Below are 25,985 nucleotides of genomic sequence, written 5' to 3'. Positions count from 1 at the left end.
ACCTCAGAAATCGGTAATTTTTGCTGACATTCGCCTCAGTGTTTTATATTTGATGTATGGAAGCCAGTATGGGGGAAAATATAACAATGTGGTGGTTTGGGAGAACATACAGTAGGAAGGTTTTAAACAAGTCCTGCAGCTGCATTCAGGATCAGTTGTAGAGGTGGAATGGTGCTCAGAGGCAGACCTGCCAGGAGCGAGGTGCAGTAGTCCAGCTGCTTATATTCTCATTGTCACCAAGATCACGTCCTTCAGTTGTCTGCGATACAGAACATCTCTGGCTCTCTGAAACAGAAAACACACCAGAGGTCAATCACAGTGTGTATTACAGCTCACCAGGTTACACAGAACAATAAAGAGACGAGAGATGAAAACGCATCCTGTAATTGTGATCATATCTGAATGATAACGATGTGAAATCTGTTTTTAATCAAAATACAGGGAAAAAAATGTAATTACCAAAAAAAATCATCAGAAAAAAATAGTTTGACACAAACATGCCACTTTGGTGCTTTAACCCATATAATAATGGAGATTATGGGTAAGGTATAGAAACATTAACAATAATAACAATCCACAACACCGTCATCCAGCCTCTGTGTGTCTGCTTGTGTGTCTGTGTGTATATGTGTGTCTCTCTGTGTGTGTATGTGTGTCTGTGTGTGTTTGTGTATGTGCATGTGTGTTTATATGTGTGTGGGTATGCGTGTGTGTCTCTGTGTGTATGTATGTGTGTCTGTGTGTGTACAGTATGCGTGTCTGTGTCTGTATGTGCATCTGTGTGTGTCAATGTGTGTGTGTGTGTGTATATGTGTGTCTTTGTGTGTGTATGTGTGTCTTTGTGTGTGTGTGTGTGTGTGTGTGTGTGTGTGTGTGTGTGTGTGTGTGTGTGTGTGTGTGTGTGTGTGTGTGTGTGTGTGTGTATATGCATGCTGTGTAAATGTGTTTGTGTGTGTGTCTGTGTATGCACGTGTGTCTGTCTGTGTGCATGTGTGTTTCTGTGTATGCATGTGTGTCTGTTTGTGTGCATGTGTGTGTAGCGTCTGGTACTGGTCATTTTAGATTTCATGTCCCAGTCACCCTAAATTTCAACATCTACTCCTCAATTAACCGATGAGCAACCCAGTTTTACACCCACACCTGGCTCCAGAATGACTGGAGCCTACACAAAGACCAGATAACCCCATGCGGCTTCTCTGATTAGGGGCTCTCAACCCACACACACACACACACACACACACACACACACACACACACACACACACACACACACACACACACACACAGTCACACTCACACACACTCTCTCTCTCACACACACACACACACACACACACACACACACACACACACACACACACACACACACACACACACACACACACACACACACACAATACAATGAGACATTCCTTTTACTAATAAAACCCAAGATAAGGTACTCTAAGGTTCTCATTCTTATAACCCTTTTTGTAATGTGTTTCTTCTTTTAAGGCTTGCCTGACGTAAAATTATTTGCTCCTTAATTTCCTGACAATGGTGTATTTTATTCATGTATCAGAAAACAACATTGTATTTTAAAATCAGTTATACTCTATCATCATATCTTACTGATCATGGCATGTTAATGTTTACCTGTTCTAATGCCGTATGCCCCTTTAAGGTCTGATGTCAGAATGTATACGAAGCTATCGTTTTCTTCTTACTTCCCTAAGGAAAGTGCATCTTGTTTATGTTTCATTTTTGTTTCTTTGCCTTTATAAGAACACATCGTATTAACATCAGTTACCCTTCGATTACTGATCTATGTATGTAATGTACCGCTGCCTTTATACCATCATTACCCTTCATGTTTTGTACCCAAATGACCACAAAATTATCAGTTACTCGTTTTTTAAATACTGGTGTATTTTATTTGAGCACGAAAGGCGCCATACCGTCTTAATACACCCTGGATCAAACTTTAAAGTCATCTAAAAGTTTGATAGCTAAACCACGCCCACAGACACCTGAAACAAAGGGAGTTTTTCCCTCCAAAACCTTGACCGAAGTATTGGTCATCTCCCCAAAGATGGGTGGAGTTCACGACCTTTAAATTGTCACAAACACCACTAATCCATGGTCAGACTTTCAAGATGAGACTTCAGCTTCAAGACGACTCCGTCTTCCTTCAAAGAAGTTCCAGCAAGCTTCACTTCCAAGAACGACAACTGCTCTGATCTTCAGGAGAACTTGGAAGAACGTCTGACCCCACCCTAACTGACTTTTCAGAGTCTGTTGCATCCGGACTCTTGTGCAGTAAGCCAATGCAAGTAACCGTTTCCTTTACCAACCAATTTAGATGCGTAATTTTTAAGTAGGAATCTTTCATTGAATCTTAAGGTGAATTTAAGTTTCTGTGATGATTTCCCAGTTAGGGTGTGATTAATTTTTGAGTCTAAGCTTGCCATTCCTTTCCTTCCTTTCTCTAGTTTCTTCTTTCCAGTCTCTTCCTCCCTTTCCCCAATTTTAATTTCTTTTGTTTTATTTTATTTTCATATTCATTTTCCCTATTTCTTTTGTTTGTTTGTGTAGTTAGTTTTATGTTGTGTTTGTCTCATTCATTAAATGTCAAAATTTTGAGCCACAGGTGATTTGTCTCTGAGTATCGCTCACAAATTAAGGTACCTGCAACATCGGGTCTGAACTACATGCTCTATTGAGTTAATTCAATTTACATTACGGTATAAAGTAAAAGGGAAGCGAATCTTTCTTGGCCGGGAAGATACCGCCTTCATAGAATTAATAAAGGTTACACGGCCTGTTCGCCGGACGAACAGACCAAATAAGTGTAACGTTAATTCCATTACTGTTAATCTCAACTTAGGTTAAAACATTTAGAAGTCACTATAACACATTATAGTTACTTATAAATATTTACCTTGCTTCGTGAGCCAAAATCGCTACATGTGTGTCTGTGTATGTGCATGCGTGTGTATTTGTGAGTCTGTGTGTGTATGTGCATGTGTTTGTATGTGTGTGTCTGTGTGTACAGGTATGTGTGTGTGTGTGTGTGTGTGTGTGTGTGTGTGTGTGTGTGTGTGTGTGTGTGTGTGTGTGTGTGTGTGTTTCCTTATTTTGTTCATCTTCTAATATGAATCATCCCTCAAGTGACGTCTAGTTGCTTTACAGTACTGAAATACATGGTTCACTGTACTGGTACTTTCTTTGGTTCTAAATCATCAAAGTACTTTTTTCACGTACATTTTATAGTACATTGAATGTTTTTTCCTCTTATTTATTTACTTATTTATTTAATAAAATATTCAGCTTTTTCACTTCAGACACCAGATGTTGTCTGAGACAGTAGAGACAGATGAGCATCACTGACCTGAGTGATTAAACAGCTAATAGGAAGCTTACAGACTGATGTTTTTTGGGTATTACAACATTCTCTGTAATGTTGTAATATAAAAAATAAATGTTTTTAAAGAGCAAAACTGTATTATTCATTTGAACAAAAAAAATCAAGAAAAAGAAAGAGAACCTTAACCAAATAAAAAACTCTGATTTCATTATTAATAATAATTAATAAAGAAGTACCCTTACAGTAAACATAGACTTTTTTGGCAGACACCTTTACCCTCACAAACTGTCAGCTTAAGTACTGTAACCAGACGACATGTAGTTATTTACTTCTGTCATTGGTGCACATTATCATGAAGCTTGATTTCATGTTTATTTACATAATCCCATGTGACATGAGAGTTTCTATAAAGTTACTATAACAGAAAACTTCTATAGAGTTTTCTGAATGCCAGAATGTTTTAATCCCCACTGTGTTGCATTGTTCATCTTTGAATCTGCACCACTGCTTCTGTGTATTCTGATACGCAGCACTGTAGAGACACTGGACTGTGATGTTGCCTCCTTTCACACCTCCCACACTGCTGACCCTCACTGACAGATCAGGATCTAAGCACAAATTATGTTTTTTGTCAATTATGTATGATTCATTTTAAGCAACATAATATTACTATTAAATTCAATAATTATTTCCTGATAGCAGTTTAATACCTGATTTCACTGTGATGTAAAGAGCTTCACTGACATCTGATGATCCGTCTATCTTTACACCACACCAGTACCATCCAGTGTCTGTTGTTTGGAGATGATCCAGAGTCACAGTAAAGAAACTCTCAGCAGAGCACCAATATTTCTTATATTGTTTATATTCCCTATTATAATGACATGGGATGGTGACAGATGATCCAGGTTTAAGACTAAAGTACCTCTGTGACTGAACGGCATCAACTGCATACAGAACAGAAAAACACTGCAATTACTCAGAGACAATAAAATATCCACACTTGATAATACAACATATTACTGACAGTTGATATGATACTCCAATACTTTAGGGTTTTGATGTATGAATTAGTTACATTGCATAATTTTATGCATTTAATTATATTGCATATGCAAGACTGCATGATAAATAAACTTACCCGAAATGATGAGAATAAAAATAAAAAAGCAGCTCATGTTGATTTGTTCTGATGTTGAATCAGATGTGATGGTTTCTTACGTCCTGCTTCTCTGTGAAGTTGGTACTGTGTCTGTAGCGGCTCAAGCAGTTCCTCTTCCTGCTCATCACACTTTGTGCTCTAAAATCAGTGTGAAGAGAAGAAGGCTGACAAAGGAACACATTTTTATAGCTGTTATAACTGAGACAGACTTCATTGCATACCTTGCAGTGCAGACACATGGTATACTATTCTTAATAAATCTTTTCTAGTTTTATTAATTCATGTTACTTTAAACTAAGTTTTGCACCACAGTGTCAGTCATCGATAAGATCATATGTTTATTACATTGTTCATAAATAGTTTATCTGAATTCCTCTTATATGGTTATAAAACATGTTGCTGTGAGACGTCCAGCCCTGTGAAAGGCTCTGTGAAATTTCGCTTTAAAATGAAACACTGTTGAACTCACGGGACTCGATATGTCTGTGTCTTTGTCAGTATTTCTAGTCATATATGAGGAACCTGGAAGGACCATTTTTTTTTTTTATGGCCTGCCTCATTGTGCCCACAAAGGCCTCATTGTTCCAATCATGAAACTTAGTCTTCTTTTTAATAATTTGCACTTATACGATATATAGAATTGGGGAAGAATTATGAACTAATTGTGAACAGAGAACAAACTTGATATGAATCTTGGTGTGATCAGTGGTGCAGTGCTAGAAGATAAGAGGAAGTGTGGTGCAGTGAGAGGTTAGAGGCTGCGGGTCTGATTTTGGCTTTGTAGACAAGCCTCAGTGTTCTAAATCTGAAGTGTGTGGTTACTGAAAACCAGTAGGGGGAAATCATAGCAATTGGGTGTTTTGGGAGAACATAGGAAGGTTTTAAACAAGTCCTGCAGCTACATTCAGGATCAGTTGTAGAGGTGGAATGGTGCTCAGAGGCAGACCTGCCAGACGATATATATCAAGGGACTGAACAAACACCTGAGTGGCCTGACATTTATCATAGAGACATTTAACAATTCAGAGAAAGGGAAACGTTTTTGTACTAAACTTTATTGTAATCAACAATATTTCTTCACACAATTTTAATAGATGAATGAATGCATTTATGCTTTTTTTACAGAAAGGTTCCACTGACCAAGATAAGAGATTGTGTATGACTAGATAGATAGATAGATAGATAGATAGATAGATAGATAGATAGATAGATAGATAGATAGATAGATAGATAGATAGATAGATAGATAGATAGACACAAAGACAGACAGACAGACAGACAGATAGATAGATAGATAGATATATAGATAGATAGATAGATAGATAGATAGATAGATAGATAGATAGATAGATAGATAGATAGATAGATAGATAGATAGATAGATAGATAGATAGATAGATAGATAGATAGATCCAACATTCCTGCTTCTTATATTCTCCTTGTCACCAAGATCATGTCCTTCAGTTGTCTGAGATACAGAACATCTCTGGGTCTCTGAAACAGAAATCACACCAGGGGTCAATCACAGTGTGTATTACAGCTCACCAGGTTACACAGAACAATAAAGAGACGAGAGATGAACATGCAACAAGTCATTGTGATCATATCTAACTATGTGAAATGACTGATGAAATTTGACTGGTTGATGTCAGCCCTGTTTTAGAAGTATCCCAGTCATAATTACAAAGCTGCTATTGTATTAGATCAATGATACAGTATGCAAAGTTGAAGGTTTTTATGTTTCTTGTTTGATTTTTTTTCTGCTGGGAGCTAAATTCACTAACAATGTGGGTGAGAAATAACTCAAATTAGAAACATTAATTTTATTCCATATATGTAAATCTGATGTTACCCGAAATGTGCTTTGAGTCAGATCTGTTTACAACATAAAAGATAAAGAAAGTAAAGTTTTGGTCACTTGAAATATTTTTCCTTCATTCATATACATTAGCTCATGGTGATTCCATTTTTTTATGTTTATTTTTAACATCACTTCAAGCTTTGAAAAAGTTCATGAATATAAACATGTAAAACTGCAGAGGAAAACACCATGACTAAATAACATGAAGCTTTCCTACTTACATGTATGGGTTGTATTGATGAGCAGTTGTAGTCCCTGTTGTAGTCACTGTTGTAGGCACTGTTGGCTTTGATGAAGTCACTGTTGTAGTAATTGATGTAGTGACTGTTGTCAAAACAAAGTAAAATAATCAGTGTGATTTCTGTCTCATCATTTGTTAAAGTTGATCAGTGTTTGTGATAATACCTGGAGGTGGATCACTGACACTGATGTGAACAGGAACCTGCAGATCTCCTGCACTGCACCAGTACCATCCAGTATCACTCTTCTTCAGTCTGCTCATCTTCACACTGAAGGATCTTCTCCCATCATCACTGATGTACACTGCTGAATTCTGTGATGTTTCAGTCCTCACTGTGTTGCATTGTCCATCTTTAAATCTGCACCACTGCTTCTGTTTATTCTGATACGCAGCACTGTAGAGACACTGGACTGTGACGCTGCCTCCTTCCTCACCTCTCACTCTGCTCTCCCTCACTGACAGATCTGAATAAATAGGCAGTAAATGATTGGTGTAAGGGAATTTATAACAATTATAATTCTGATTCATTTCAGTTTCTTACCTTGACCAACCGTCAGGTACAAATAATCACGGTCATCCTGCTGCCATTTATCCCCAATTTCTACAGCACACCAACCCGTTCCAGACTCAGAGACAGAGTTCAGTTCCACCGTCAACAAATTTTGCTCTGGATGATCAATGACTGATGGATTTCCACTTGAGTTTGCATAGGCTACGATACTGCAGATACGCCAAATGTACCCTTTGCACCAGAATTTACTGTTTGCTTTGTACTTCTCATCATAAAGACATGGAATAGTGACAGATCCTCCACTTTTTACAGCTACATTGTTCAGTGTCCTCATGCTCTCTACCTCTGCAAGCAAGCCACATTAGGAAGCAGTATTAGCGTTACTCAGATACTGAATCAGGACGATCAGAACATTCAGGAATCACTGTGTCACTGCTGAGGTACATTTAATCTACCAGTGATGAAAGCTGTTAACAGCCACTGCTCCATGAGAGTAAATAAACAACAAGAGCTTCTTTAACCCTTTAGAAAATGAAGGATACCCAGACAGTATATGAGAATGATCGAGTTTTATTCTTACCTGATATACAGAGGAAAAACCCAAGGAGAGTTACAGAACCACATAGTGAGTAAAAGCCCATGTTTCTCTAAGAGACTTGTATAAAAAAAATACACTTCCTACTTGTGGCTGATGTTAATTTGTACTAGCTGACTTCCTGTTTTTTCTTTTTTTTATCTCATACTGTTACCCCCTCTAAAAAAAGGCACAAATAATTGAATGTATTAATTGAGGTACATTTTTAAATTAAAGTCAGTGTTGAACAAGTCACAGGTAATAATTGCAAGAAAAAACAGACTCCTAAAGAAACTTTGTCAGCTATTGACACCAAATATTAAGATTATAAATAATTACTCGTCCACTTTAAACCTTCTATAAGCGCAGACTGGTCACATGATCACATTTTTACACAGAGACCCTGCACCATCACAGGGAATCATTTACACTTGTTAAGTGACTGATGTCTCTGGATCACAGTTTCTGAAATGCATTATAGGTTATATGGTTTAACAACCAGGTTATAACTGTAAAAAGAGCTCTTAAAGATAGAGCAAAACCTCAGAAATCGGTAAGTTTCGTTGACTTTGGAGCGCTTTTTCTCTATTTTCATTAAAAGTATTAAACCCAGATGCTACCAGGAAGTTCATCAGGTTTCACACAATCACTCAGCACAGAGACTTGAACCTGCAGTACATTTTATTTCTAATATTACTTAACTATTTGGCAACATTCATGCAGACTGTGTGAAGAGTTTTGAAAATGTGGTTTCGGTATTGAACAATGCTTGTTAGCAACTGAAAAAAAAAACTGTAATGAGTTTTAGTCAAAAATACAGGGAAAAAATGTAATTACCAAAAAAAATCATCAGAAAAAAATAGTCTGACCTCAAAATCCCACTTTGGTGCTTTGACCCATATAATAATGGAGATTATGGGCAAAGTATAGAAACATTAACAATAACAATCCACAACACCACCATCCAGCCTCTGTGTGTGTGTGTGTGTGTGTGTGTGTGTGTGTGTGTGTGTGTGTGTGTGTGTGTGTGTGTGTGTGTGTGTGTGTGTGTGTGTGTGTGTGTGTGTGTGTGTGTGTGTGTGTGTGTGTGTGTGTGTGTGTGTATGTTTGTCTCAGTGTGTGCATGTGTGTGTCTGTGTGTGTTTGTGTATGTACATGCGTGTGTATGTGTTTGCCTTTGTGTGTGTATGTGCATGCGTATGTATGTGTGTGTGTGTGTGTGTGTGTCTGTGTGTGTGTATGTACATGCATGTGTATACAGTATGTGTGTGTGTATACAGTATAAGTGTGTGTGTGTGTGTGTGTGTGTGTGTGTGTGTGTGTGTGTGTGTGTGTGTGTGTGTGTGTGTGTGTGTACATGCGTGTGTATGTGTTTGCCTTTGTGTGTGTATGTGCATGCGTATGTTTGTGTGTTTGTGTGTGTGTGTGTGTGTATGTACAGTATGTGTGTGTGTAATAGCACTTCCTTCCCTGTTTGCTGTATGTACTTTATGTACAGTATATAAAAAAATTTCTTCGTGTGTCTGTGTGTGTCTTTGTACTGTATGCGTGTCTGTGTGTGTGTATGTGCATGCGTTTGTATGTGTATGTGTCTGTGTGTGTCTATGTGTGTATGTGTGCGTGCATGTGTGTGTGTGTGTGTGTCTTAGTGTGTGCATGTGTGTGTCTGTGTGTGTTTGTGTATGTACATGCATGTGTATACAGTATGTGTGTGTGTGTCTGTGTCTGTGTATGTACATGCGTGTGTATGTGTTTGCCTTTGTGTGTGTGTATGTGCATGCATATGTTTGTGTGTGTGTGTGTGTGGGTGGGTGTACAGTATGTGCGTGTGTGTAATAGCACTTCCTTCCCTGTTTGCTGTATGTACTGTATGTAGAGTATATAAAAAAAATTTCTTTGTATGTCTGTATGTGTCTTTGTACTGTATGCGTGTCTGTGTATGTGTATGTGCATGTGTTTGTATGTGTGTGTGTCTGTGTGTGTCTATGTGTGTAGGTGTGCGTGCATGTGTGTGTGTGTGTGTGTGTGTGTGTCTGTGTGTGTGTTTGTGTATATGCATCCGTGTGTAAATGTGTCTGTGTATGTGTGTCTGTGTATAAATGTGTGTATTTTTATATGTTTGTGGGTGTGTGTGCATGTGTGTGTATGTGTGTCTGTGTGTGTTTTTGTGTATATGTGTGTATGAGTGTCTGTGTGTCTATGTGAGTGTTTTTGTGAATGAATTTATGTGTGTGTGTGTGTGTGTGTGTGTGTGTGTGTGTGTGTGTGTGTGTGTGTGTGTGTGTGTGTGTGTGTGTGTGTGTGTGTGTGTGTGTTTCCTTATTTTGTTCACCTTCTAATATGAATCATCCCTCCAATGACGTCTAGTTGCTTTACAGTACTGAAGTACATGGTTCACTGTACTGGTACTTTCTTTGGTGATAAATCATCCAAAGTATTTTTTTTTTCTCCTACATCTCAAAGAACATTGAATGTTTTTTCCTCTTATATATTTATGTATTTATTTATGTATTTATTTATTTATTTAGTTAGTTAGTTATTTAGTTAGTTAGTTAGTTAGTTAGTTAGTTAGTTAGTTAGTTAGTTAGTTAGTTAGTTAGGTAGTTAGTTAGTTAGTTAGTTAGTTAGTTAATAAAACATTCAGCTTCTACACTTCAGGCACCAGATGTTGTCTGAGACAGTGGAGACAGATGAGCATCACTGACCAAAGTGATTAAACAATCTTTTGCAATCTTACAGACTGAAGTTTTTGGGGTATTTTTTTCTCTGTAATGTTGTAATATGAAAATGAATGTTTTTAAATAGCAAAACTGTATTATTCCTTTGAAAAAAAAATAAATCAAGAAAAAAAAAAAAAAAAAAAGAGCTGTGATTTCTGATTACCCTCACAAACTGTCAGCTTAAGTGCTGTAACCAGACAACATGTACTTATTTACTTCCCTCACTGGTGCACATTATCATGACACATGATTTCATGTTTATTTACATAATCCCATGTGACATGAGAAAGTTTCTATAAGCAAGAAAGTATCATGTGTAATAATCACCTGTTCACTTACTGCTTAAATACTGCAGTGTTTGGGTTTGAACTCTAAGCACATGTTCATCTTTTCAATAATGCCACAAATTTACATATCTATAGATTGTTAACATGTGTTAAGAAAAACTGATATACAAATTTTGTTCCAAATATGTAAATCTGATGTTACCTGAATTGTGCTTTTAGTCAGATCTGTTAAAGACATAAAAGAAAAAGAAAGTAAAGTTTTATCACTTGAAATATTTTTCCTTCATTTATATACATTAGCTCATGGTGATTGCAGTCTCTCAGACAGATTTATAATGATATTAATTTTTTATGATTTTTTTTTTCACATCACTTCCATCTTTGAAAAAGTTCATGAAAAGAAAACCTAAAACTGCAGAGGAAAACACCATGCCTACATAACATGAAGCCTTCCTACTTACATGTACATGTTGTCTTCGTGAGTGTTTGTAGTCGCCATTGTAGTATTTGATGTAGTGACTGTTGTCAAAACAAAGGAAAATAATCAGTGTGATTTCTGTGTCATCATTTGTTAAAGTTGATCAGTGTTTGTGATAATACCTGGAGGTGGATCACTGACACTGATGTGAACAGGAACCTGTAGATCTCCTGCACTGCACCAGTACCATCCAGTATCACTCTTCTTCAGTCTGCTCATCTTCACACTGAAGGATCTTCTCCCATCATCACTGATGTACACTGCTGAATAGCGGAATGTATTAATCCACACTGTGTTGCATTGTTCATCTTTGAATCTGCACCACTGCTTCTGTGTATTCTGATACTCAGCACTGTAGAGACACTGGACTGTGACGCTGCTTCCTTCCTCACCTCTCACTCTGCTCTCCCTCACTGACAGATCAGGATCTAAGCTCAAATAATGCATTTTGTCAATTATGTATAATACATTTTTAGCAACATAATATTACTGATGAATTCAAAAATTATTTCCATATTGCAGTTTAATACCTGATTTCACTGTGATGTAAAGAGCTTCACTGACATCTGATGATCCGTCTATCTTTACACCACACCAGTACCATCCAGTGTCTGTTGTCTGGAGATGATCCAGAGTCACAGTGAAGAAACTCTCAGCTCGGTAATCAGTAACTCTAACTTTCCCCTTTCTATGATAGGTATAGGCCTGAATTTCGCACATAAAGAAATATGTACCAGAGCACCAGTAATTCTTATGTTGTATATATTCCCTATTATAATGACATGGGATGGTGACAGATGATCCAGGTTTAAGACTAAAGTACCTCTGTGACTGAACGGCATAAACTGCATACAGAACAGAAAAACACTGCAATTACTCAGAGACAATAAAATATCCATACTTGATAATACAACATATTACTGACAGTTGATACGATACTCCAATACTTTAGGGTTTTGTTGTATTAATTAGTTACATTGCATATGCAAGACTGCATGAGAAATGAACTTACCGGAAATGATGAGAATAAGAATAAAAAAGCAGCTCATGTTGATTTGTTCTGATGTTGAATCAGATGTGAGGGATTCTTACGTCCTGCTTCTATGTGAAGTTGGTACTGTGTCTGTAGCGGCTCAAGCAGTTCCTCTTCCTGCTCATCACACTGTGTGCTCTAAAATCAGTGTGAAGAGAAGAAGGCTGACAAAGGACACATTTTTATAGCTTTTATAACTGAGACAGACTTCATTGCATGCCTTGCAGTGCAGACACATGGTATACTATTCTTAATAAATCTTTTCTAGTTTTATTAATTCATGTTACTTTAAGCTAAGTTTTGCACCACAGTCTCCCTCTTATATGGTTATAAAACAAGTTGCTGTATGATGTCCAACCTGGAAGGACCAGTTTTTTTATGGCCTGCTTCATTGTGCCCACAAAGGCATCATTGCTCCAATCATGTCTTCTTTTTAATAACATGTACTTCAATATATAGAATTGGGGAAGAATTATGAACTAATTGTGAACAGAGAAGAAACTTGATATGAATCTTGGTGTGATCAGTGGTGCAGTGCTAGAAGATAAGAGGAAGTGTGGTGCAGTGAGTGGTTTGTTACTGTAAGTACTTTGATTTTTGAGGCTGCGGGTCTGATTTTGGCTTTGTAGACATGCCTCAGTGTTCTAAATCTGAAGTGTGTGGCTACTGAAAGCCAGTGGGGGGAGAAATATAACAATAGGGTGGTTTAGGAGAACATAGGAAGGTTTTAAACAAGTCCTGCAGCTACATTCAGGATCAGTTGTAGAGGAGGAATGGTGCTCAGAGGCAGACCTGCCAGGAGCGAGGTGCTGTAGTCCAGTGTCGACATATATCAAGGGACTGAACAAGCACCTGAGTGGCCTGACATTCATCATAGAGTTATTTAACAAGTCAGAGAAAGGGAAACTTTTTTGTACAAAACTTTACTGTAATCAACAACTCAATGTAATATTCCTTCACACAATTTTATTAGATGAATGAATGCAGTTATGCTTTTTTACAGAAAAGTTCCACTGATCAAGATAATCATTTTTTTATAGATAGATAGATAGATAGATAGATAGATAGATAGATAGATAGATAGATAGATACAGTAGATCCAACATTCCATCTGCTTATATTCTCGTTGTCACCAAGATCACGTCCTTCAGTTGTCTGTGATACAGAACATCTCTGGATCTCTGAAACAGAAAACACACCAGGGGTCAATCACAGTGTGTATTACAGCTCACCAGGTTACACAGAACAATAAAGAGACGAGACATGAACATGCATCCTGTCGTTGTGAACATATCTGAATGATAACTACATTATGTGAAATGGCTTATATAATTTGTTTTGTTGACATCATCCTTGTTCTAGAAGTATCACAGCCATCATTATAAAGCTGCTTTTGGATAAGATCAATGATATAGTTTTTTTAATTAATTCTCAATGTGTTTTGATTATTACAGTTCCCTTTCGAGGGAACTCGACGCTGCGTCAGTGCTGACGCTATGGGAATGCTTCTTTGAGGAAGTTGTGTCTGAAGCTCTGTGTGCACACACGCCATTTGTTATTGAACACCGTTCCACCTGTGGAACACTACCGCTAGGGGCTGAAGCTGCATAATTTCATTGTAACTTTTAAGCATTAAATCCTCTAAAAACACGAAAAAACTTATGTTTCTAGTAAAGTTTATACTCTCAATATTTTTTTAAGCCCACGCACAAAGCATAATATGATTCATAGCCGTCATACTCTTAGAAAAAATTTTTGGGAGAAAACTGACCTAGGTGGCGCTAGACCAGTTTTTCCTTACCTTTAGACGCATCCCTTTCTTCACTGGGGTAATATATTCCAAAACAAATATTCCACAAAAATCCACACAGGTCCAAGGAACTGAAATCTGTAAGCCTTTTAATCCAAAACGCTTTGGTCGCGCCGCAAATATTCCGAAAAATTGGAAACAGTGGTGCGCCACCATCTTTGTTTCGGCTCTAACTTCTCATTGGGGTATTCAAAAATTCTAAATTTACGTCATATTTATAGCCCAGGGCGTAACGAATCAAACAAGCCCTCACTTAAGCCAATCGGTGCTTGTATTGCAGAGATAGACGGCTGAGAAGCCAATGAGGTCAGACATCATTTTTGGGAACCCGCCTTTGACTGACAATTACTCCTTCCAATAGCAATGAAATTGGCCGGGACCTATACAGCTCTTTAGCCAATAAGGAGACGATTCCAACGGTATGCCACGACCCGCCTCTCTAATGCTGGCTTCTGCGCGAAAATCGTGCGCGATGGGTTTATTGCGCAATCCTTGAACTTTTCACACTCTCCCAGCTCAGGGTGTCAGGTTACAGGCCTCTTTACACAGCAGAATAGTAGAGAGAGAGGCTGTGCTGGTTTCTGGCCATTTAAACTGAGCATGCAGTCTTTTAATTCAAAGTTATACAGTAAACAAGTAAACAAGAAACACATGACCGGATGGACATGTCCGTAGAAAAATAGTGTTATTGAAGCCATTTTTGGGTCTTTTGACTTGATTTTTTTTTTGGTGAAAGCCAAGACATGTGGCTATGACCCTCAGGTGTTAAATGTTACCTAACATGTTCCAGAGAAATAAGATAAATTAAAAACCTCAGGCGAAAATCAAAATTTTCCATTCTAGCCTCTGTAACTTTGTGTCAGTAAGGCCTAGAATCAATCTGACACTTGTATCTGAAACTAGAGAATCACTTCTTTCCAATGAGACCAGGCTCACCCCTGTGTGTTAAAGTATGTGGGAGCTGTATCACTTTTTGTTTTGTATACAATTTCGTCCGATCGTTCGTGTGCGATAACAGGTTAATGGCTCGGAAAGGACACGTGACGGAGTTAATTACTCGCCAGTAAGTCCATATAAGGGCATCTACGTCACGCTGCTCCAGCTTTCTTTGTCTTCAGGAAGCGCTCTGTGTATGTGTGTCGTTTGTCTGTCCGTCCGTCAAGTGCAGGGAAAGAAAAAAATAGGGAAAGACTAGGCAAAATGTTGCATTCTAAGCACTTTAAGAGATGCGTGCATCCTTGCCCCCGCTTTATCACGGCGGACGACGCGCATTCTCTTTGTGTGGTGTGTTTGGGAGAGGAGCATGCCCGGTCGGCTCTCGAGGGAGCCGGCTGCGTGCATTGTGAGGGATTCCCTTTCCGCACGCTCCGATCCCGCCTGGTTGTGTTTTCAGCTTCGGCTGCGCCTCGTGGTTCGGGTCCTGCGTCTGCCGAGGCAGCGTGGCGGCTTCAATCATGGGGTTCCCAGGTTGAGTTAGCGGAGGCGGAGCAAGAGACGGGTGTTCCCCTTTCTCTTGCCCTCTCCCCTGACTCCGATCGCTCGGTTTCGCGTTCGGGAGCTCGCGCTGCGATTTCTCCCAACCCGGAAGAGAGCATGCTGCTTTCCGCATCCGGCTCTGAGGAGCTCGATGTCGAAGGGGAGGGGCTTTCCACCTCAGAACGGCCGACGCAATCAGTCGCGTTCGAGGAGCTCCTCAAGGTAATAACTCGGGCTGTTGAGAAGCTGAATTTAGATTGGCCTGAGGAGGTAGTTGGTGTCGCCCATTCTAAGCTGGACGACCGCTTTCTCACTTCAGGCCGTCAGCCACCTGCACGCAGGCGTCTGCCATTTCTTCCAGACCTCCATACTGAGGTATCGAGGTCTTGGAAAAATCCCTTTTCGGCACGTGTATTTTCTCCAGCCATGTCAGACTATTCAGCCATTAATGGGCTTGAAGACCATGGGTATAGGACGATGCCGAGGCTTGAAGAGACGCTAGCCAGTTATCTCTCCCCTGCATCGCCCGCATGGAGAAAACCTGCCCTTCCATCCAAGCCATGTAGGACCACTTCGGCCATTGTGGGTAAGGCCTATGAGGCAGCGGGTCAAGCGGGTGCAGCGCTGCACACCATGGCGGTCTTGCAGGCCTACCAGGCTGATCTGCTAGCAGAGCTGGATGGCGGTGAAGGGCTGGGACCTCAGGCGGTGTCCGAGCTCCGCCGCGCCACTGATCTCGCGCTCCGTGCCACGAAGCAGACGGCCCGCACTATAGGCCGTACTATGGCTGCGCTGGTTGCCGCGGAGAGGCACTTGTGGCTTAATTTGACAGGCATAAGGGAGAAGGATAAGTCCTTTCTCCTGGACGCCCCAGTTTCACCTCAGGGCTTGTTCGGCGACGCAGTTAGTACTGTCGTCGACAGGCATCAGGAGGTGAAACGCCAGTCAGCGGCGTTCAAGGAGTTTCTCCCTCGCCGCGGGGAGCAGCCTGGGCCATCTAGCCCCCCCCCCCCCCCCCTTCTAGCTCACTCAGGGCAGTGAGAAGAGCTAGTGTGGCGGCCCGAGCCCCCCCGTCTAAAACTAGGGAGGCCGGTTCACATGCCCGGACCCGGACCCGTCCGGTGAGAGAGGACCTTAGGTCTGTCCTCTCAGCCAAGCGGGCCATGAAGGAGTCCTGATGCCCGAGGGCAGGGGCTCCTGGGAGCGCCCTATTCAGAGACGCTCCCCCTACTGCCAGCCCCGCCGCCTTTGTCGTTTCGGGGGGCAGTGGGGCCTGTGTCGGCTCCCCTTTCTTGTGCAGATCTTCCCGGGTTCGCGCCTGCCGGTGCGCTGTTTCAGGGCGCCCGGGAGGTCTGCACAAGTTTGACGCCACTGTCAGGCAGCCTGGCAGCGTGGAAACTTCTGCCAGGGGTGTCTCAGTGGGTCCTGAATACTGTGGAAAGAGGGTACAGGATCCAGTTTTCCTCACGTCCTCCGTGTTTCCAGGGTGTGTTGCCCACAAATGTGGGCGGGCACCAGGCGGCGTTCCCCCGGGAGGAACTCCTCTCACTTCTGGAGAAAGGGGCCATAGAGCATGTTCCCCTCCCAGAGCAGGACTCCGGCTTTTACAGCCGATATTTTGTTGTTCCCAAGAAGGACGGGGGGCTGCGTCCGATTCTGGACCTGCGGGCTCTGAACTGTACTCTGAAGACTTACAAGTTCAAGATGCTCACGCTCAAGATGATCGTGTCCCAGATCAGATCCGAGGACTGGTTTGTCACGATCGACCTCAAGGATGCTTATTTCCACATAAGCATTCTGCCGGAGCACAGGAAGTTCCTCAGGTTCGCTTTCGGGGGTGAAGCGTACCAGTATCGTGTCCTTCCTTTTGGCCTAGCCCTTTCACCACGCACGTTCACGAAGTGCATAGATGCTGCCCTGGCACCATTGCGTCTCCAGGGCATCCGTGTACTGAATTACCTGGACGACTGGCTCATTCTTGCCCAGTCGGAGGCTATGGCAGCCAGGCATCGAGATGCTGTGCTTGCCCACATGAGGTCCTTAGGACTCAGGCTGAACCCAGGAAAGTGTGTGCTTTCTCCTTCTCAGAGAACCACCTTTCTGGGGGTGGTTTGGGACTCCACCACGATGCGGGCACATCTGTCTCCCACCCGGGTGGCCTCCATCTTGTCGGCGGTGAAAGCTATTCGGCTAGGCCGCAGCCTCTCTGTTGCCGAGGCACAGAGGGTGCTCGGACTCATGTCAGCAGCAGCCAACGTTATTCCTTTGGGTCTGCTTCACATGAGGCCATTCCAGCTCTGGCTCAAGGGGGCGGGCTTTCATCCTCGCAGGCATCCCCTCAGGGTTATACGGGTTACGCGCCGTGGGCTTCGTACCCTCCTTATGTGGAAAAGACCCCGGTTCTTGGCCTTGGGTCCCATTCTAGGGGCGTGTCACCGTCGCAGGACTCTTTCGACGGACGCCTCGCTTTCGGGCTGGGGCACAGCCTTAGATGGCTGCCCGGCCCAGGGTCTATGGGAGAGCCCCTGTCTCTCATGGCACATAAATTGCCTGGAGATGAGGGCTGTGTTCCTAGCGTTGCAACACTTTCTCCCGCACCTGGAGGGCTGTCATGTCCTAGTGCGAACAGACAGCACCGCGGTGGTGTCCTATATCAACCATCAGGGCGGTCTGCGTTCACGCCCCCTGTTCAGGTTGGCGTGGCAGATTCTGCTCTGGGCAGAGACCAGGTTTCTTTCGCTAAGAGTGGTTTTTATCCCAGGGCGTGTAAATTGGGAGGCAGACTTCCTGTCGAGGCAGGTGCTAAAGCCCGGGGAGTGGCGTCTTCACCCTCACGTGGTGAAGCGAATCTGGCAGATTTTCGGCCGGGCGGAAGTGGATTTGTTCGCCTCAGAGGAGTCGACCCACTGTCCGCTGTGGTTCTCCCTCTCTCACCCGGCCCCGTTGGGCCTGGATGCCCTGGTATGGACGTGGCCGGGCTCCGTCTGTACGCCTTTCCCCCGGTAGCTCTGCTCCCGCAAGTCCTAGCCAGAGTGCGCCACGACCGGGTCAACCTTCTCCTAGTTGCCCCCCGTTGGCCCTCTCGGGTTTGGTTCACAGACCTAGTCTCCCTCCTTTACGGCACTCCATGGGAGGTTCCCGTCAGGAGGGATCTCCTCTCTCAGGCGCAGGGGGCAATTCATCACCCCCGCCCCGAGATGTGGAAGCTTTGGGTCTGGCCCCTGAGGGGGACCAGGTCCTAGACGCAGGCCTCTCAACTGAGGTGACAGAGACTCTGCTGAATGCTAGGGCTCCCTCCACTAGGAAACTGTATGCTCTGAAGTGGAGGCTTTTCCGCCTCTGGAGTGACGAGCACTCTCAGGATCCAGTTCACTGCCCGGTTGGTACAGTGCTGGAGTTCCTGCAGTCTTGCTTTTCTCGGGGCCTGTCCCCTTCTACTCTAAAGGTGTACGTGGCCGCAGTTGCCGCGAACCACGAACCTGTCCTTGGGGCCTCCTTGGGTAGGCACCCTTTGGTCTCTCGCTTTCTGCGTGGTGTCAGGCGGCTGAGGCCTTCCTCTAGGCCACGCCTTCCTTCCTGGGACCTCTCCGTGGTCCTGGAGGGGCTGTTGGAAGCCCCCTTTGAGCCCTTGGAGTCAGCCTCTGAGAAGTTTCTGACCCTGAAGTCTGCCCTGCTTCTTGCCTTGGCCTCTCTCAGGAGAGTCGGGGATTTGCAGGCTTTGTCGATCGCCCCCGCCTGCCTAGAGTTTGCCCCCGGTATGTCCAAGGCTATCCTGCACCCCAGGCCAGGATATGTCCCTAAGGTGCCCAGGATGGCGGGATGTCCAATCATCCTGCAAGCCTACTGTCCCCCGCCCCATGAGTCGGCGGAGCAGGAGAGGCTGCACTTGCTTTGCCCGGTAAGGGCCCTGAGGACTTGCGTCCACCGCTCTAGCTCGTGGCGTAACTCCTCTGCCCTTTTTGTCTGTTTTGGGGGCCGGAATAGGGGTAATCCAGTTTCCAAACAGCGCCTGGCGCACTGGGTGGTGGAGGCCATTACTCAGGCCTATGAGGTGCGCGGTCATGCCTCACCTCTTGGCATCAGGGCCCACTCCACTAGGGGTATCGCCTCATCCAGTGCCTTGGCCAGGGGTGTCCCCATTGAAGATATTTGTGCTGCGGCAGGATGGTCCTCTCCGCACACCTTTATCAGATTCTATGACCTGGACTTGGACCCCACTCCAGGGTCCCAGGTACTGCGGGGCCTATGATGTGCTGTTCCCAGTCTGCTCGTGCTCTCTCACGGCCTCTGGCGCAGTCATCGACTGGTGCGTGGCGGCGTGGGTATTGGCATTCCCATAGCGTCAGCACTGACGCAGCGTCGAGTTCCCTCGAAAGGGAACTCGACGCTGCGTCAGCACTGACGCAGCGTCGAGTTCCCTCGAAAGGGAACTCGACGCTGCGTCAGCACTGACGCAGCGTCGAGTTCCCTCGAAAGGGAACTACACCAGGTTACGTATGTAACCCGGTTCCCTGAGAGGGGAACGAGACGCTGCGTTGCTGGCCACGCCCCAGGCATCTGTTCGCGCTTCCTTCAGACAAAGAGAGCTGGAGCAGCGTGACGTAGATGCCCTTATATGGACTTACTGGCGAGTAATTAACTCCGTCACGTGTCCTTTCTGAGCCATTAAATGGCGTGTGCACACAGAGCTTCAGACACAACTTCCTCAAAGAAGCATTCCCATAGCGTCAGCACTGACGCAGCGTCTCGTTCCCCTCTCAGGAAACCGGGTTACATACGTAACCTGGTGTAGTTTTTTTCAGTTGCTAAGCATTGTTCAATACTGAAACCACATTTTCAAAACTCTTCACACAGTCAGCAAAACAGAAGTCAATGCAGACCAAACTGTGAACCATTTTTCATTGCTTTCAGACAAAATGTTATTCAGTGACCACACTTTTCAAAATTCAGGAACTCTTTTTTTTCGCACATTATTCTAATGCTAACACACTGCATTCAAAATGATTAAGAACACATTCAAAACAGATTGATGGCAAATCCCAAGCATTTATGCAGTAATTATTTTATAATATTCTCAATTTTATAGCCAGAAATTAAAAAACTAATCATTACAAGCTAAATGCAATTTAATTGCAATTAAAAAAAACAATACAGTAATAGTTGTGATTTACTGTAGGATCCAAAGGTTGCCCACGAGAGTAGGGAGAGTTAGAATCTGTTCTGCTGTGCAAGAAATTGCCATTGTGGATATGGTATTTGCCAACAATGCAATAAAACTCTGGGAAATTCGGGAGAGAGTGCTGGCAGACAATGGCACTTTTGAAAATGTGAATATGGTTAGCACAACTACAATTGCCAGAGTCCTAGAGAAACATAAAATAAGGATGAAGCAACTGTACACTGTACCCTTTGAGAGAAACAGTGAACGTGTGAAAGAACTCGATGAGTCCAGGTAAGACCGAATGTCCAGGTAAGATGTCTGTTCAGTAACCAAACAGGATACATACACATTGATGCATAATGTCAATTACTGTGAAAGAGTCTGCAACTTAGAGGGTAATGGAGATGGAAGCCAGACGAACTCCACATACTTTTATCTTTATCTGCATTTATCAAAAACACGATGCAGGGGAAGAAATGTAATGAAACAGAGAGTGACTGTGGAGGTCCCAGGCCAAGGGGGAGCTAACATCACGATGTGTGCAGCAATGTCCAATGTAGGTTTGCTGTTACACAAATCACTCATTGGCCCCTACAATACAGAGAGGCTCATTTCATTTCTAAATGACCTACATATTCCACTTGTGCCAGCAGAGGAGAGAAGCCAAAGGGCATCAAACTTCCCTAACTTCATTGTTGTGTGGGATAATGTGGCATTCCACCACTCTGCTGCAGTCACAGAGTGATTTGTGGCACATCCCAGGATGTCAGTATTATACCTGCCTCCATGCTCCCCTTTCTTAAACCCCATAGAGGAGTTTTTACAGTATCTGCATGGAGGTGGAAGATGATGTTGATGAGAACTTGTGGTCAAATGCTAGAGAGAGAGCAGACTAGAAGTGTAATTTACTATAATGAACAACTACACATGTTACAGTAATGTGTAGAATGTATTTTATTTATTCTTATTCTTATTCTTATTATTTATTATCATTGCAGCCCTGGAGTTTTTTCCCTCTTTTTTCACCTTTTGGTTATAATTTTCAAGTACTATATTCATATAAAAAATAAATTTGGATTAAATTTGGATTAATTTCTTATTCATTCGTGTTACAAATGCTTTCAATAAAGTGAAATTGTGTTACAGTTTTCTATATGAAGAACTGATTGATGTGGAAAATCATTGAAACTTTAAAAAAGAAAAGTTCATCAATTATGTAATGCTTCCTGTTGTTAGTGTTTTTTAGGTCAGTGTGTTGTGAATGAAATGTGTGTTTTCTGAATGAGAATTGTTGCCAGTGTATTTTGGTCTGAGTGAGTTTTGTAGGTGAGATTAACTGTTTGGCACACATTCATGCTGGTAATGCAGGGGGGGGGGGGGGGGGGCATAGCAAGGTTTTAAACAAGTCCTGAAGCTACATTCAGGATCAGTTGTAGAGGTGGAATGGTGCTCAGAGGCAGACCTGCCAGGAGCGAGGTGCAGTAGTCCAGTGTCGACATATATCAAGGGACTGAACAAGCACCTGAGTGGCCTGACATTTATCATCCAGTTACTTAACATGTCAGAGAAAGGGAAACTTTTTTGTACTAAACTTTATTGTAATCAACAACCAAATGTAATATTCCTTCACACAATGTTAATAGATGAATGAATGCAGTTATGATTTTTTACAGAAAAGTTCCACTGACTAAGATAAGAGATTGTGTATGGATGGATGGATGGATGGATGGATGGATGGATGGATAGATGGATAGATGGATAGATAGATAGATAGATAGATAGATAGATAGATAGATAGATAGATAGATAGATAGATAGATAGATAGTTAGTCCGTCCAACATTCCAGCTTCTTATATTCTCATTGTCACCAAGATAACATCCTTCAGTTGTTTATGATACAGAACATCTCTGGCTCTCTGAAACAGAAAACACACCAGGGGTCAGAGTTCTATGTGTTTTGATTATTAATGAGTTTTTCATCAAAATAAAGGAAAATAAATTCTAGATCTTGTTCACAAATTTTTATACATTTTGTTTTCCAAATTAAGTCAAAATTGAAAAAGGCAAACTTAACAGTCTAGCTTGCAGTTTTGATTGATTGTAATTACTAAAAAGAAATCATCAGAAAAAATAGTTTTGACCTCAAAATGCCACTTTGGTGATTTGACCCATATAATAATGGAGATTATAGGCAAAGTTAAAAAATAATAACAATAATAATCCACAACCTCATCATCCAGCCTGTATGTGCATGCGTGTGTGTGTGTGTCTGTGTGTGTTTTTGTCTGTGAGTGTGTGTGTGTGTGTGTGTGTGTGTACTGTATGTGTGGGTACTGTATGTGTGTGTCTGTGAGTGTGTGTGTGTGTGTACTGTATGTGTGTGTCTGTGAGTGTGTGTGTGTGTGTGTGTGTGTGTGTATATGTGTGTGTGTGTGCGTATTTGTGCTTTTAGATTAGATCAATGATACAGTTTTCAAAGACTAAGGTTTTTTTTTCTTGTTAGATTTTTTCTTTCCCTCCTCAAATACAGACAGTTATTAGGCTGTAACTCTGACCATATATCTGAGTGCATTAGGCCTGTGGAAAGTATCATGTGTAATAGTCACCTGTTCACCTTTCAATAAAGCAACAAATGTACATGTCTGTAAAACTGCAGAGAAAAACATCATGGTCTAAAGTGTTCAGCATTTCCTGCAAGAGAGAATAATGTGTTTGTACTAACGTGGTTTCATCACTGCTGTGAACTGAATTCACAAACACTGTGGGTGAGAAATAACTCTGATTAGAAATATGTTAAGAAAAACTAATACACCAAATTTATTCTAAATATGTACATCTGATGTTATCTGCATTGTGCTTTGAGTCAGATCTGTTTAAAATATAAAAAAAGAAAAGAAAAGAAAGTATATAGTTATAAAGTTATAACGATATCCTTTTTTTATGATGTATATTTTTACATCACCTCCATCTTTGAAAAAGTTAATAAATATAAAACAAGTAAAACTACAGAGGAAAATACCATGAATAAATTACTGTACATGAAGCTTTCCTACTTACATGTACGTATTGTCTTTGAGTGTTTGTAGTCACTGTTGTAGTATTTGATGTAATCACTGTTGTCAAAACAAAGGAAATAATCAGTGTGATTTCTGTCTCATCATTTGTTAAAGTTGATCAGTGTTTGTGATAATACCTGGAGGTGGATCACTGACACTGATGTGAACAGGAACCTGCAGATCTCCTGCACTGCACCAGTACCATCCAGTATCACTCTACTTCAGTCTGCTCATCCTCACACTGAAGGATTTTCTCCCATCATCACTGATGTACACTGCTGATTTCTGGGATGTTTCAGTCCTCACTGTGTTGCATTGTCCATCTTTAAATCTGCACCACTGCTTCTGTGTATTCTGATACGCAGCACTGTAGAGTCACTGGACTGTGACGCTGCCTCCTTCCTCACCTCTCACTCTGCTCTCATTCACTGACAGATCTGAATAAATAGGCAGTAAATGAGTGGTGTAAGGGAATTTATAACAATTATAGATAGATAGATAGATAGATAGATAGATAGATAGATAGATAGATAGATAGATAGATAGATAGATAGATAGATAGATAGATAGATAGATAGATAGATAGATCATATGAGCTTCTTATATTCTTGATGTCACCAAGATCACGTCCTTCAGTTGTCTATGATACAGAACATCTCTTGCTCTCTGAAACAGAAAACACACCAGGGGTCAGAGTTCTATGTGTTTTGATTATTAATGAGGTTTTCATCAAAATAAAGGAAAATAAATTCTAGATCTTGTTCACAAAATTTGTATAAATTTTTTTCCAAATTGTCAAAATTGAAGTTGGCAAACTTAACAGTCTAGCTTGCAGTTTTGATTGATTGTAATTACCAAAAAAAAATCAGCAGAAAAAAATTGTTTTGACCTCAAAATGCAACTTCGGTGATTTGACCCATATAATAATGGAGATTATGCAAAGCATAGAAATATTAACAATAAAATGCAGAACCTCATCATCCAGCCTGTGTGTGTGTGCATGAGTGTGTGTGCGTATGTTTGTGTGTGTCTGTGTGTGTATGTGAAAGTGTTTTTGTCTGTGTGTGCGTGTCTGTCAGCACACACGTGTGTGTGCGTATGTATGTGTTTCTGTTTGTGTGTGCATGTGTGTATTTGTGTGCACTGTATGTGTGTGTCTGTATATGTGAGTGTAAGAAAAAAATGCGTAGTGCAAAAATAAGATGATGATGTTTAAGATCTTATTAAAGAACAATACGTGGCGTGGTTTGGGTTCGTCGGAGTCGGTAAGAACCCAGAGCAAATCCTGCTCACGCATTTTATACTGTTTTCCTCTTTGTAGTTTAAATGAGATTCTGAGACTCGTAACATAATGCATTGACAAAAATGAGAAAGATGCAAACACCAACAGCGGTTTTGAAGGTTACATCCCAAATCAAATCAGAATAGGCAATAACCAAATCACCACCATGCATTTGTTTAGTTAAGACATTATCTTTTCCCATAAGACCTTGTTGAGCTTTAACAATATGGTCGTCTTTTCTCTGCATTAATGTCATTAGCATATTATCCAATTTTGGTAACTCAAAATCAAATTCTGGGATATCTTCCACAAAAACTAATTGTCTGCTGGATTCAATGACATTGTCTGTAGAGTGAAATTAACATTCATTCATTCATTTTCTACCACTTATCCGAACTTCTCGGGTCACGGGGAGCCTGTGCCTATCCCAGGCGTCATCGGGCATCGAGGCAGGATACACCCTGGACGGAGTGCTGACCCATCACAGGGCGCACACACACTCTCATTCACTCACGCAAACACACACTACGGACAATTTTCCAGAGATGCCAATCAACCTACCATGCATGTCTTTGGACAGGGGGAGGAAACCGGAGTACCCGGAGGAAACCCCCAAGGCACGGGGAGAACATGCAAACTCCGCACACACAAGGCGGAGGCGGGAATCGAACCCCGACCCTGGAGGTGTGAGGCGAATGTGCCACCCTGTGCCACCGTGTGCCATGTGCCACCGTGCCCCCCTGAAATTAACATATGGAAAGTAATATTTTCCTATGAACCAAGCTGTCTCTGGAATCATACACAGTAAAGTAACCTTAATCGGACAAAGTGTTATCATGTGGTTATCATTAACAAAGATTGAAACGTGATCATGAGTTGTGGTGACATGTTTTCCTGTGTGAAACTATTACTCTTGTAAAATTATTGTGGACATGTGTTAGATCGATTTCACAAGCCTCATAATTAGTGTGGGGTGCCCCACATAA

At 41.9% G+C, this 25,985-nt stretch overlaps 2 protein-coding genes across 4 annotated transcripts in view; both read right to left on the bottom strand.

Annotated features, from left to right (window-relative positions):
* LOC113636649 (polymeric immunoglobulin receptor-like) overlaps positions 1 to 25,985 on the bottom strand; it is a 116,078-nt gene that overhangs the window by 41,653 nt on the left and 48,440 nt on the right. The gene's annotated exons all lie outside the window — the stretch shown is intronic.
* On the bottom strand, positions 80 to 25,744 carry LOC113655509 (CMRF35-like molecule 3). 3 transcript variants are annotated; one of them, XM_047806102.1, is made up of 5 exons: positions 7,702 to 7,859; positions 7,152 to 7,466; positions 6,775 to 7,074; positions 6,591 to 6,693; positions 80 to 285 (listed from the first exon to the last, which is right to left on the bottom strand). In XM_047806102.1, exons 1-5 carry the CDS (start codon positions 7,760 to 7,762, stop codon positions 252 to 254), a joined length of 813 nt encoding a protein of 270 aa, XP_047662058.1. In that variant the 5' UTR covers positions 7,763 to 7,859; the 3' UTR covers positions 80 to 251. The 3 variants fall into 3 exon arrangements, 2 of the variants coding, with proteins under 2 accessions (XP_047662058.1, XP_047662057.1); XM_047806101.1 differs by lacking the exon at positions 80 to 285 and adding an exon at positions 5,819 to 6,002; XR_007139073.1 differs by lacking the exons at positions 80 to 285; positions 6,775 to 7,074; positions 7,152 to 7,466; positions 7,702 to 7,859 and adding exons at positions 23,855 to 24,383; positions 25,561 to 25,744 and having other exon boundaries at positions 6,601 to 6,693.

This window comes from Tachysurus fulvidraco, chromosome 22, assembly GCF_022655615.1.
Source record: "Tachysurus fulvidraco isolate hzauxx_2018 chromosome 22, HZAU_PFXX_2.0, whole genome shotgun sequence".
Classification (NCBI taxonomy): Eukaryota; Metazoa; Chordata; class Actinopteri; order Siluriformes; family Bagridae; genus Tachysurus; species Tachysurus fulvidraco.
The sequence above is the reverse complement of the archived record's forward strand: the minus strand, read 5'-3'. Positions and strand labels throughout refer to the sequence as shown.